This window comes from Augochlora pura, chromosome 6 (genome assembly GCF_028453695.1).
Source record: "Augochlora pura isolate Apur16 chromosome 6, APUR_v2.2.1, whole genome shotgun sequence".
Taxonomy (NCBI): domain Eukaryota; kingdom Metazoa; phylum Arthropoda; class Insecta; order Hymenoptera; family Halictidae; genus Augochlora; species Augochlora pura.
In genome coordinates, this window is record NC_135777.1 from 6,121,035 (window position 1) to 6,134,714 (window position 13,680).

Here is a 13,680-nt window from a genome sequence, read left to right on the forward strand (position 1 = left end):
TTTAATAAGAAAAATCGAGAAATTTCTTTTGCAATAGCACTCATTTTATTTCCATAAATTACATAAATATATTTGTTTGAAAATAATTTGTGATAAATAAAATTCGCAATAAATACCATCTCCGTAATGTTCGCATCAAAAGTTTCGTAAACTGTAAAAATATTTCTTCAAATATCGCTCAATTACGTATGCGAGTAGAAATTTTTCTACTGTTTTGGTACATTCGTACTTAAGTATAGTATAGTAACGCACGCATGGAATGTATTAATTTGTACGGCAACTATTGTCGACTTAACTGATAAAAGATAGCATCTACAGATTGTTATTCCAACCACATACAATTATGAAAGTAACAGAACGAAGTTTCTTGTCTGTGCGATAAGCTTTAGAGCGAATATTTGTGCATCTTTGAAAGAAAAGCCTAGGCCTGCTGAAAAGCACCCACCAAAACAGTAAAAACTACTGTCCGCTCTATCATTTTATGCCTCAATTTTCTTGGTATATGTTGTATATATCGAATCATTTAACGTAAAGACTATTGAACACTGAATATAACGAAATATTTACAATTTATCTCAAAGTATTCAGCTTTCCATCAACTCATTTTATATACTTAATTTCGTTACGGCGTAACGAACATATTGCAGCGTAAAATGATACAGTTCCTTAAACCCTGCAGACCTTTACAGTTTTACAATTCCTTAATTTCTCAATACAATCAAATTTAGAATTTTTGTTTCAACTGATTTTGAAACTAGATCGTAATCAGTCGCAATTCCTTGAATCACATTTGTGTTTAGAATGTTTTAGAAAATATTACAGAAATGTATGTTCACGCGGTACGAAAATCAAAGTATAGCATTGATTGGAATGATCTTCTGTTACAAGTACATATGTATCATACCTACATGTAAATAATTGAACGAATTGTGTTTCAGAAATGAAGAGGTTTCTGTTTGACAAGAACGAATCGATATTCTGATCAACGATACACACATCGTTTCAGGTACAAATTTTCAAATGCCATAAATAATTATTTACGACTGTATGGTCATCTTGAAAAAGATCTAAACATTTTTCACAATTCTCACCTATACGATACCTTAGGCAAAATTAAGCGATTAAAAGTAATATGATAGCGTAAATATAACATTACTCCATTTATTCGAACGAAACATTATTGAAAGATTAAATAATAAGCAGAGATTTGTTTAACAGCGCGAATCATCTACGATAAAAAGTAGAACAGAAAATACAATTTACTCGAATGAAATTCATAGAAATATTTCTAAGCTCGATTACCATTTCCGATATGTATATCAAATGTCTATCAGATTTAACGCTCAAACTTTATTTTTATATACGCGCTACTATATAAGTTTTCCAAAATAGTGACACATATTTATTGTTTCGCTAACACGACATTTATAGATTTTGAGCGATCGTAACAATCTGTATTGCATTGTCTAATGGCATAACGTCCGACATATTGGACTGTGAATCTTTTTTACCAAAAAGAAAGGTAATCCTTAATCAGATTTTAAATCGAGATAAATGGAGTATTCTTTCCGAAGTGCACAGAAGTATTATAATGCTGACAGCCTGCGTTCATAATGAAAGATTTTTGCAAACGGTTATTATCATTATTTCAGAAAATGACTAGTTCTACAAATGCTTCGCTCGTGTTATTAATTAAATCTTGCATTTTATTTAATAATAAAATTATAGCGCCTTAACTACGTGATTATAAGACGACACAATAATTCGAACTCTGTGGCACCTGGTTTTTTTCATTGTTTTCGAGAGCATTTCAATACTTCCATGACACTTTTGACGTACAAAAATATTTTGTGCTTCTCAGACAATAATTCAAGTTTATGTTGTTGATTTTTCAACAGGATAAAATCCAAAATTAGACCTCAGTTGTTCCAAAAACACAAAAGTGAGAATAGTGTGCGGAGCTAATCTGATAAATGCAGGTACATAGCCCTAGAATAAGAAATATTAATCATATTTTGAACAATACGAATTCAGACCAGTTCTTAGACGCACGATTTCAAATGAAAAGATCACAGTTCGCATTTTTCAAATTCTAGTCGTTTTAAATAAATGTTATAAAAATGTTTATTTTTCCTATTTTCTATATCATAAACTTTTAACGCTGTTGAACATTGTTGTACCTTCGTTAGATTCTTATATCATAATAAAATATCACTTTAGACTAATTCGAAAATTAATTCTAAGAATGGTTAATTGCTGTAATTTCAACTATGTACATGTATTGTACTGTCCTGTTCCTGCAAGGTTATTAGTAAATTGTTTATTGGCATTGTTCAGACTTTATAGGATGGATGATCGGGATTATCGATAAAGCTTGGTTACTTGGAACTGAAAAACCTTGAAAGTGGGGGGGATATGAGACGATAAGACTAACAATTAAAAACGAACTGTTGTCAGACGGTGGCTGGTGGTCCATGATTGCAATAATATATGGATTCTTCCGATTATTAGTTGACACGCAGGAATGTTTATGAACGAGTGGCGAGTGAAACTTGAGAATTGCGTAACGGCCCGACGCACCACGTTGCATTCAATAAGCCTTAAAACCTAAAACATGTGGACAGTTTCCGGTTCTTATCACGTCTAGCAGTAAAGTCGGAAAGACGAGAGTCCAATAACGAAACTACAAACTTCTGACAAACTTCATCTCATTTAGAGACTGTCTTGTTTACAGTTTATCAATCGTAAAGAGCAACTAGTAGCAATCTTGAAGCAAACCGTAGTTTCACTAAATTAAAAGTAGTAAATACTAAACTATGTACTACTATAATGTCTGAAAAATTATCTAAATTGACGTTATTATCTACTGAAAATATAAATTGTGTAAAAATTTCAATTACGAAGACGTAAAGCTAAGAATATACACTTATGATGATTGGGTTCATGCATGTTTCTGCAGCACAAGTTTTGATAATAACTAACAAAAACACGTGTTTGTGATTTGCGTCACTTTTGAAATAAAGGTGCGATGTCATTTGTGAAGGGAAATAAAGAGTAAGGAAATATGAGTAAAAATTTTATAGACTACTATAAAGTATGAAGAGAAAACGGAACACTCCAACAAGAAGCTAATGAAAGAATGCGTACAGGACATGAAGAGTGAGTGAGTGAGTGAGTGAGAGAGAGAGAGAGAGAAGAAGAAGAAAGGAAAAGGGACAAACGTGAAGAATAAAATAGGAACAGATAGAAAGAAAATGAAAAAGTGTACGAAAAAGTAGCACTGTGCACAGGAGAGAAATATTTTCTAAAATAAAACTAAGGAAACTACGTTTCAACGAGAAATTAAAAGTAATCTCTTAAAGATGGGTCTGATGCGAAAATTTCATGCACTTAGACGACGATCGTCGTTTTATGTAGCTAACTGTTCGAAATAAAAGAATCTAATAGAATACGCAATGGATCTCTGGATCGCATATTCAAATAGTTACTCACGTGAGTACGTGCTCGTGTAATGAACTGAATTAAAGATAAGGTCGAAACAATTAATTTTGAATATTCGAGATTATTTTATTTAACATATCTAGCCAAAAAGCATGAGACAACACCGTGACATTGTACTGTCGTTTCCAATACGAAATTATATGGTTTTCTTGAAATCATAAAGAAATATTCAAACGAATTTTGTTTTAAAATCATACGGATAATCATACATCATAATAAACTAGGTACATTTTATAAATTATTTAGACCATTCATACAACATTAAAAACTACTTGTTGACTCTTGGACTTTTTTATTAACTGATTTTACATTTGACAAAGTTTGGCAAAAATATATATTCGTCTAAACTATGATCTTTTCATATTGTCTAGTATACATTTGAATACAAATGTCTCGGAAATGTATCAAAATAAACTAAAAAAGTCATAAAGAATCTTTAAAAACATTATACTAAATATAAATGTATTATTCTCTTTTATGCTTTCATAATTTTTCTTTGACTAAATAAACACTGTCGATAAATTCGAGTGTGCAATAGTATGAAGAGTCTATTTTAATGTAGCTTCCATTGTAGACATTCCTATTTATAGCTTCTACAGGTTAATGCACTAAGTATATCTACATAAACTGTTAGAACAATTCTATATAATATTCGGAATCGGAGTTTCCAAATGTATACTGATAAATGAGTACTACAATTTAGTAGAACATGAATAAAAATAATAAGTGAACTTACTTTGAAGAATGCTGTTGGTCCAAGCTTCGCAGTGTATACAAATAATTCCACAAGGTTCTGTAAAAGAGTTTTAGGCAATTTAGCATTTCTTAATTTCTGTACATATGTTAAATATTACCTTAAATTCTCCTGGTTTGGCATTCATTGCACGAGTTTTCAATACATCTAATGGCTGTGTAAGAGTTGTTGCTATAGCACCCTTACATTTGAACAAATATTTGGTTAGTACATAATAATTTGAAATAAACACGATGCCTGAGTAGTCACATGCAACTGAGTAGTCACTACATTTTCTTATAATAGTAACATGTTATAATAGTATAGAAAAATATAACACATATAGGTTATAGAAATTAAATACAATATTATATTGATGCAATAGATATTTGAAAATGTTTTCTGTCTCATCTTTTCGGTAGTTTGTTTTGTATCAATAATTAACTGAAAATTACTTATTATTTACAAATACTTACTGCGCATACACTCGCTAACACATGAGTAAGAGGATTATCTACAAAATGACCGCTCTGCAACATTATAATTTTTACTTGATCATAGAAGCTCAGTTGTCCAATAGTCATCAATGCAGCTCTTGCTGTTGCAGTGGAACAACCACTAAATAATTTAAATAAACCTTCTTCTCGAATTATGCGCACCACTCCATCTAAAGCATGCTTATAACTGAAATAATATTAAATATTAACCAGTAAATAAGAAGTATAATCTATAGTATGTATTTTGTATGTTCTTACTTTCTTCTTAATTCCGGTGATAATTTTATATCATTCTGCATGCGTACATTAACCAAATCTCCTGGTGTTCCAAGAACACCACCAATCATACCAGAAAAACCAGCTAGTAGTAACTTTTCACGAAATAGCATAGGCTTCTCAGGAGTTTCGAACGTTTGTTTACCTACCTATATACAAGAGATCAATGAAATAAATTTTCTTAAATTATTAGAAGAGAAAATAGAAATTTACTTCGTATGCTCCAAATCTGGCGGTAGAATATGTAAGTTGTCGAAGCAGAGAAGCACTAAGGCCATTGTACAAAGCCAAAATTCCTTGTTTCCTTATTATATTGCCAGTTAATTGTATTACAGATATTTTGCCTTCCTGTTGTGTTTGTAAATGCACCTACAATGAAAATATTTTTATAACATATCTAGAACTGTTATACATATATTTTTAAAATCTGTTACAAATATTATTGGAATCGAATTAAATATTAATTTCTGCATAATATTGATCAAGATAAATTTAACAGCAAAATACCTTCAATAAATCCAAGGGATGTGTAACACAAGCAGCACCTGCAGATGAAAGCCCACCAAAGTACCAACGTGATAGTTTTTTTGTTTTGTCTGCCATTGTTTCATGTTCTGTATCTTTGCAATAAAATGAGAAAAATGTGTCCAGTAACTACATACAAGTATAACATGTACATATATTCAACTTACCTGCTTTCTTAAATACACTAATTATGAATAACTATTAATTTCAAATCAATAGAAATTCATACACTGTAACTCATTAATGTTTATTAAAAAATAATGAATGCGTTCAATTTTAATATAACAGTGAATTTGCTTTCATTATAACGTTATATGTACATATATATAAAATATACATGTATGATGCATAAGTGTATGAGTAACATTATGTAAGAACTCTTCACTGACATTAATAAATTGTTGATTAAATGAAATGTTTAAATTACACAGAAATCATATGACAAAGATTCTTTTGAGAGATCGATTTAATTAATGTTTAAATGAAGAACATAATTGTGTTACTAGTCAAACATGATACATCAAATTTTACAGGAAATGATAAAAAAAAAATAGAAAGTAATGAAAAATTTTCTATACTAATTCAGAACGAATATATTGAAAGGTATATAACTTACGATATTGCACGGATACGATACAATACGCGACACATTTAAATCATTGTCGCGGAGTTAATACATTTGAAAATGTTTCATTTCTATCTGACGAAGCGCCCCACATTATTTAACCGAGTCTGGAAACCACGAAGGCGCACGCATCAGCTGATAGCCACGTGTAATATCACCTCTTTTTGTCGCAAGGCTAAAATCACTATTGACACACTTGAATTTGCAAATGATTGCATTTATTCGAGAATTATTTACAAGTTCGCAACGTCATAATTTCGGGTCACTTCAAGGGGTTTAAGATGATAACTCTGGACGTCGGTTTTTGGGGTATTAATAATTTTGGTGTAATAACAACGTTATCGATGAACGCGCTCAAAACGAGTGTGTCGGACTTGTATGTATTGAATCTCGTAAAATGTGCGCGTCTGACGTCGAATCTTCTATTCCGGGCATTTTCACGGTATTTAACAATTTATATAAGATCCGAACAATACATAATGCATATGTATATATTTGCGAATATTATCATTAAAGTAACGTTGATACAATCTTGTCGTTGATGATTACATTGATATCGGTTACTCGTAACGTATACTTTCTAATCTTTTAAAATGCAGTTGTATTTACAATGCAGTGTTCAATGAAATTGTTAAATGTTTCAAATGAAGTATTTAATATTGCTATATGTTTGTAGTTTATAATTGTTGGTATCTACGTTTACACGAATCGTTTGGAAAATTCTCAGTTCTTTTTATGAAATATCAAAAATTTACGTGATTACAATAAAGAAACGTTAACTAGAAATTTTCGTACATTTAAAAAATTCTACTTGATTGAAATTCCATAAGGATTTGTCACGTAAATAATAAAATCTACATATATATCAGATTATTCATTTATTTTACACGAATAGCATTTTACATAAGCCACTTTGCATACAACTCCCTTCTTGCCGTTTACATATGTACATACGCATGTACATGAATGCGTATAATTCTGTACACACAGTCATAACCTAATTTTCTATTCATACACTCTTTTTTTTATGTATTTAAACGCGTTTAACATATCACCCGTACAATTTAATGACGTTGTAATTAATATACTAAAAACCAAATTCTTCTCGCAGTTAGCCTAATGAAATAATTTGAAGAACTTGCCGTAGCAAATGAACAGTTAAATCTTCTTTCCGTGGGAAATACAAAATTTCATAAATTCTCGGTATAGAGTAGACGTGTTAAATAATAGTTGGAGTTTACTTATCTTTTATTTACTGCTACTAAAGAAACCGTCTAAAACTGATGCCACATCAGCTGACTAACGAAGGCGCCTCTCCTTATGCCTATGAACGACGTCGTACGATCCAATCGCACGCACCTACGTATTCTAGGACAAATATGTATCGTCTTTCTTGTAAGGTCACTAACGCAATCTGTAACAGATGTATGTATGTATTTCGCATATGTCTGCAGAGGCATTGCAACATTTAAGTAACAATGGAGTATTCCAAAAATACGTGGAACAATCTGAAAACATTCATACCGCTAGTTCAAGTCTCATTTCCGAGATTAGTAATGTTTTAAAATTGGAAGTTCCACTTCCGACGCGCGCTAATTTCGCTGCTGTCAGCTGACTGTTGGGTCACACGTACCATGTGCACACATGGTAACAGAGGCAGAGGTCGACGACAATCTCTCGACAGCTGTCTCTTTTCTGGGCAACCCGCTATGACTTCCCATATCTTTTCAAATGTTTCTTCCTCTTCCTCTCCATTTTGACCGTAACGTTAATTTTTCAATATTTTTGGAAATCATTTACATCAACTACACTTCACGAATTCGAAGTGGAACATATGTATTCATATTTTTTGCGCGAAGTAAACGGTAAAAGCAGTATTTGTAATAGAATATTATTTTGATTTATCGATACACGATTGAAAATATGAAATTAAAGATTTCTCGTGTTTCTCGCATCTCTTCGTTGGGGTCGTCGTGATCTCAGAACTGCAGAGTTAAATCATTCGATGACGTGCCCGACGCTGGGTTCTCACAGAACTTTAAGGATCGCCGTTGGTAGTCCTCTTCGTCGCAAAAGACCTGCTGCAATCTCGTCCGTACTATCAACTTCCTATCTTCGTGAACTTTCCTCAGATATGGCAACAAACTCAGTAAAAAGTGATAGTCGGCGTCGTCGATGTGGTTTTGCGGATTCGAATGATACGCAGATTTTAACTCTATGAATTGTTTCTGTTCGGTATCCAGCAGTTTGTCGAAGCTATTGAATTTCTCGGATTTTTGCCGTCTTTTCAGAGACATCTCCGAATTGTGTGCCCGACGTTTTCTCGATTGCGACACCTCGATTTCACATTCTTTAATCTCGTATTCGGACGCGTCGTTTGCTAATAGATTTTCCGATCTGTCCTCGCTTTCCTCGGTGTGCGCCGCTTGCCAAGGATTCTCGTTCAATTCTACTTCAAGAATATTATCGCTAAATTTCCGAGACGTAAATTGATCTTTCAAAAACAACATGCTAGAGAAATGCGGCCAGGATGATCTCGCTGGCGTTCCTCCTTCGTCGCTCGAACGTCTTTTTGGAATCTTTTTTAATTCTCTTCGAAACGTGTCGCGTAAACCTCTCCATCGAGTTTTAACCGCTTCAACTAAAATATTGAAAATAGACATCATTCGATCGAATCATCAGATTTCTTCCGTAATTAGAAAGGGCAGTTTCCGGCATTTTTCCGTCTTTAGCGACTTTCTAAAATTTTGACAAATATGTGGCTTATTTTGGACATCAAGCCGCATGTTATAGAATTTTTTCAGATTTTTCAGTTGCAAGCTGTGATTATCAAAAATGAAAAACCAAAAAATAATCGGAAAATTGAAGATTTCTCAAAAACTAATATATTAGCTATTTTTATATTAATTCCCTGATAAGGTACTATCACTGCTCGTGTACTCAATTTTTCTCAGTTTTTTTGCTTTATTGCAACATTGTCAAAAAAAAATGAAGACCGAATGTGTTTTAACGCGCGTATAACAGATAAAAGTAAAAACCATGTACATATACGTATACAGGGTGTCCCGTAGCATGTGGGACCCACTTCAGGAATAAATTTTACACGCGAAAAACAATAAAAGAAATTGTAGCGTCGATTCTGACCGTTACGTTGCAAACGACATCTATTAGAAATTGTTGGCATTTCTTAATCAAGAAGAGAGCTCAGGATAAACAAGGTATCTTCCATTTTCTAACAAATTATATTCGAATTTGTACATTTCGTTCAACAAAATAATCGTTTCTGTGATAGTTTTACAAATAAAATTATTACTACTTTAGAACTTATAAAAATTTCAGAACATATTTTATACATTCAAAATTATGAATGTATAAAATAAATGTGGAATCAAATTTGATTAAAATGTTTATTTCTATAATCGTCCAGTATTAAGTAAACATCATTTTATTGAATAGTATCGAATATAATGTTTGGGGACATTTTTTTTTATTACTTAACAAAATTATAAAAATATTTTCATTTTTCAATCTCTTTAATTCCAAAAACATTTCAAATTCAAAGAATTTATTTATATCTGTTCCTCATTGAAACCTATGACATTTTTTTCAAAAGTACCACATGTAATGAATGTCAATGTCGAAGTTTTTCAAATTCTGAAAGATAGAAACATCGCGCCCATCGACTATATTGAAGAACAGATGATTAGATTGATAGATAACGTAAACAGGTACTTACCGTTCAAGCCCATTTCTTTACTAATTTTCTTCCATGTTTGGCGAGATATATCCCTGTTATGGTAATTTTTACTACTGGTGTCCCACAAATTATTATGGGAGAAAACCGTGAGTATCAGTTTTTCATTGTCCATCTCAATGAAGTTTAAGTTCGTACGAATGATCCTGGATCACGCCGGTGGCCTCTATTGCGACTCGCATCAGATCGGACGAAAACACGAGATGATTTCAACGACCTGCGTGCTGCTGCGTATACGGACGAACTCGTACGACCTCGCACGTCAGAACCTCGCACCTCTCGCATCGGACGACCTATAATACGCCTATACGGTATACGTACGCATCCAGTAGAATCGCTCTCGTTTTCTTAGCTGTAGTTATAATGTTTGAGATCGAGTTCGCATCGTTTATCTGTATACAATCGATTGCAAAAATGTTTGGACGTTACTGCAAGCAAACAGAACTTCGAAATAAAACCGTCGTTGATTTACTTTAATTTACAGTTGAATTGACTTCGTTCCTAAGCGAAACTTGTCATTGTTCATTGATATTTACTTCGCATGTTCGGAAACAATCTGAACGCGACGAGGAGATGCTATCGAGAAAGTGGTTTCCAAACAATTCCACGGAAGAAGAAATGAAAATGGAAGAAAACCAAGAGAAGAAGAAAAGTACGAAGAGTGGTTGAAGGGAAGAAAATTTCCAATTCGCACCTCTTTCCTTATTTAAGAAGATGCGAAGAAAAACTGCAAAGCGTCGAATGTAAATCAATATTATCATGTATCAATATTATTATTTCGTAACGGAAGACAGTCCAATATATCGAAATAATACTATTAACTATGAAAATAATTTTGTGATCGACTGTACGTTCACATTACAGACGACTAGCTTGTCGCGAAACGCGACGATACTAGTATATCGAATACTGCATACTTTATTGTACTGTATACGTACTGTTTACCGTATGCGGCATGCGAACATTATTAGTCGTTCGCGTATGATCGGACTTGATCGTCCGAAACGAATGGTTACGGAGTGTATCTACTTCTGTAATATATGTACGTGCGTCGTGTAAAATGGACACGAATTTTACCGATTATTATTTGAACGGAATAACTTGCGAAAGTATTATATATATATCTTCGAATGAATTCTGAAGCAATGGGCAATGTAACATTTAAATATGCGAAAGAAGAACGCGACGTTGCATTAACGTATCAATGTATGCTTGATCATTGAAGAACGATTGCTTCGATTAATAGCGAAACTTACAAAATTATACCCGCACCTCGGGAGCTTAGGTCGCAACAGATCGGACGAAAACTCAAACTGATTTCAACGACTCCGCGTATATGAACGAACTCGTACGTGCGTCGTGCGGCATCGGACGATCAATAAATGCCCGGTATAACCGCTCCCATTTTTCTTACCGTATTTCATCTGTTCGTTCGTTTCATCTGTAACTTAAAGAAAGTAGAATGCCGATTACAAAGAGAATGTCAATAAAACGTACGCGTAACAGAACTTGAAATACAGTTGTGTATGTGTACTATATGTTTCTACTATTCGTTATTTTAATATACACTATTCGTATATTTAATAAAAGCAGCTATTTGCAAATTAATTATGAAACGTAAGAATTTAACAGTCAATGTAAATCCAATGAAAGAGAAGATACAAAAATCAGTACATAGTTATCGCCGATGGAACGGTTGAACGGAAGTTGCAAAGTAGGAGGAAATGTGGACTTTCAAGCGCGTAACACCTAGGAAAATTTAGTCGTTAGTTATTAATTGATTAGAGATTGATTAAATAAATTGAGAAATATTCTTTATTTTCGAGAAACTATTCTCGACGGAGAAAACTCATTGTCAATTTTTTAATTTGAAAAATGTCTACTACTTTCGAAAGTTGTAAAAAGATATGTTCGAATACAGATTACGTTTTTGATTAACAAAAAATAGTACCACAAAACGCATGTGGCAATGCTCGCTATCGCTTATTATCACTTACCATTTAAAAAATTACGAATCCAATGTTAGATGAAAAATCACTGGCAACAAGTTATCAGATGCAATGTCATTTGATTTTTCTCAATCCAAAATGAAATCTGCATTCGAATTTTTTATTTTATTATGGTTCATAATATTGCATTATGAAAAACGGATACTTTTTCTTTTTTATTAATTAACGATATACATATGTAGAATTAGGTGTCTCTTATCTATAAAATATGTATCATCTATCTTAAAACAATAATGAAAATGACATAATTATTAACATGTGCGTTAATAAAAGACATGGGTTATTTTTATATAATTTCAATATATGTATAAAATCGTATAAGGACAAAATTCAAATCACATTCAATATAATTACTTTATACTGAGATTAACTACTGCCCTGGTGAGTAAATCTTTACTTGACGATCCGATACCTTGTATATATATCTTGATATTTCTGACCAATTGTGTTCTTTTCTTATATGATCTACTCTCCAATTAATCGTTATTTTTCCAGACACATCACTGGAATATCCTGTTTCAAAGGAATCGATCATAATGAACAAGTGAGCCATATATTTCATTATAGGAACAGCTAAATCAGCCATGGAATTCTGTAGTTTATCATCGTACGTGTGTATGGCAACGCACAGTTGAGATGTATTGTCACGTTCAATAAGCGACCGTAAAAGTTTTAAATAACACATAGATTCTCTTAACGTGAATCCTAAATTGTAAAGGTGACTCATGTCATCGATTACAATGATTACATTTTTATGATACTTTTTCATTTCATAATATTCATCTCTTATAATCCTAAATAAACTGTTGCTTATACTATTAGTGACATCAGATATCTCTTTAATGCTAGTTTCCTGTAGCTTACACGTCTCTTCATTGCTTCTACTCTCCATATTAGATCCAATAATTTTCATTGGTTCTATTATATTAACTTTACCTTCTGCTTTCAAAACTTTAAGATTATAGCCAAATTTCATACCTACATTGTGGTAATGATTGAAGGTATTATGAAAAAGTACAAAACAAATTCCATTATTGTCGCTTAACGCATTGAGGATTACTGAATTTAACACAAAATTCGCGTTGCTGTTGTGTCGTTCTTCAATTAAAATTAATTTTCCATCCATATTTACTTTATCAATGCCAAGTATATTAGCTACTGGATCCATTTTACCATCAACCATATACTCTAAAAATAAGAAAGTTAATATTCACGTTTTAAAATACCCATAAATCTTTTTTTTATCTGTAAAATTATCGATATTCATATTTATTGCATATGATCGCATTGTTTCAGAAAATAGTTGTTCATTGCATTTTCTTCATCTATGACATAACCTACAGATAGCGAAGCAAAATCGTAACGTTTTCATTCGATCGTAATAACACTTGCAACAAATTTGAAAAATTTCATCGAGTTAGAGAAACATAGAAACGTATGTATGAACAACTACTTCCAATTTAATCCCTTAATGCACAATTATTTTTAGACTGTTTATATACCCTTCTAGAACTTGAATTCAATGTTTAGTATATGTTTAGAGTTGATTCTGATCGATTCTCAAGAGAAAATTTACATCGTTCAACCCTCGATGCTAAAATATTCTTCAATTTAGGAATGTTTATGAAAGTATCGAAATTGTTCTTAGTTAAATTTCTATAGCCGTAGACTATGAGACCAGCAATGTACGGAACGCGCCACAATGGCGATGGGTCTCAGGGTGGGGGCAATTATTAAACATTGGAAGAAAAAGAAACTCA

At 32.4% G+C, this 13,680-nt stretch overlaps 2 protein-coding genes across 6 annotated transcripts; both read right to left on the reverse strand.

The window, feature by feature from the left end:
- Window positions 1–22: 22 nt before the first annotated feature.
- On the reverse strand, window positions 23–11,262 carry Dic1 (Dicarboxylate carrier 1). 5 transcript variants are annotated; one of them, XM_078183822.1, is made up of 9 exons: window positions 6,149–6,774; window positions 5,700–5,762; window positions 5,515–5,627; window positions 5,221–5,376; window positions 4,990–5,156; window positions 4,711–4,918; window positions 4,356–4,436; window positions 4,238–4,294; window positions 23–1,989 (listed from the first exon to the last, which is right to left on the reverse strand). In XM_078183822.1, exons 3-9 carry the CDS (start codon window positions 5,608–5,610, stop codon window positions 1,876–1,878), a joined length of 879 nt encoding a protein of 292 aa, XP_078039948.1. In that variant the 5' UTR covers window positions 5,611–5,627; window positions 5,700–5,762; window positions 6,149–6,774; the 3' UTR covers window positions 23–1,875. The 5 variants fall into 5 exon arrangements, 4 of the variants coding, with proteins under 4 accessions (XP_078039948.1, XP_078039949.1, XP_078039947.1 ...); XM_078183823.1 differs by lacking the exon at window positions 5,700–5,762 and having other exon boundaries at window positions 5,515–5,661; window positions 6,149–6,775; XM_078183821.1 differs by lacking the exon at window positions 5,700–5,762 and having other exon boundaries at window positions 5,515–5,621.
- A 446-nt stretch (window positions 11,263–11,708) lies between these two features.
- Elp6 (Elongator complex protein 6) lies at window positions 11,709–13,627 on the reverse strand. The gene is made up of 2 exons (XM_078183824.1): window positions 13,423–13,627; window positions 11,709–13,108 (listed from the first exon to the last, which is right to left on the reverse strand). The coding sequence occupies exon 2, from the start codon at window positions 13,101–13,103 to the stop codon at window positions 12,291–12,293; it is 813 nt and encodes a 270-aa protein (XP_078039950.1). The 5' UTR covers window positions 13,104–13,108; window positions 13,423–13,627; the 3' UTR covers window positions 11,709–12,290.
- Between the last annotated feature and the right edge of the window lie 53 nt (window positions 13,628–13,680).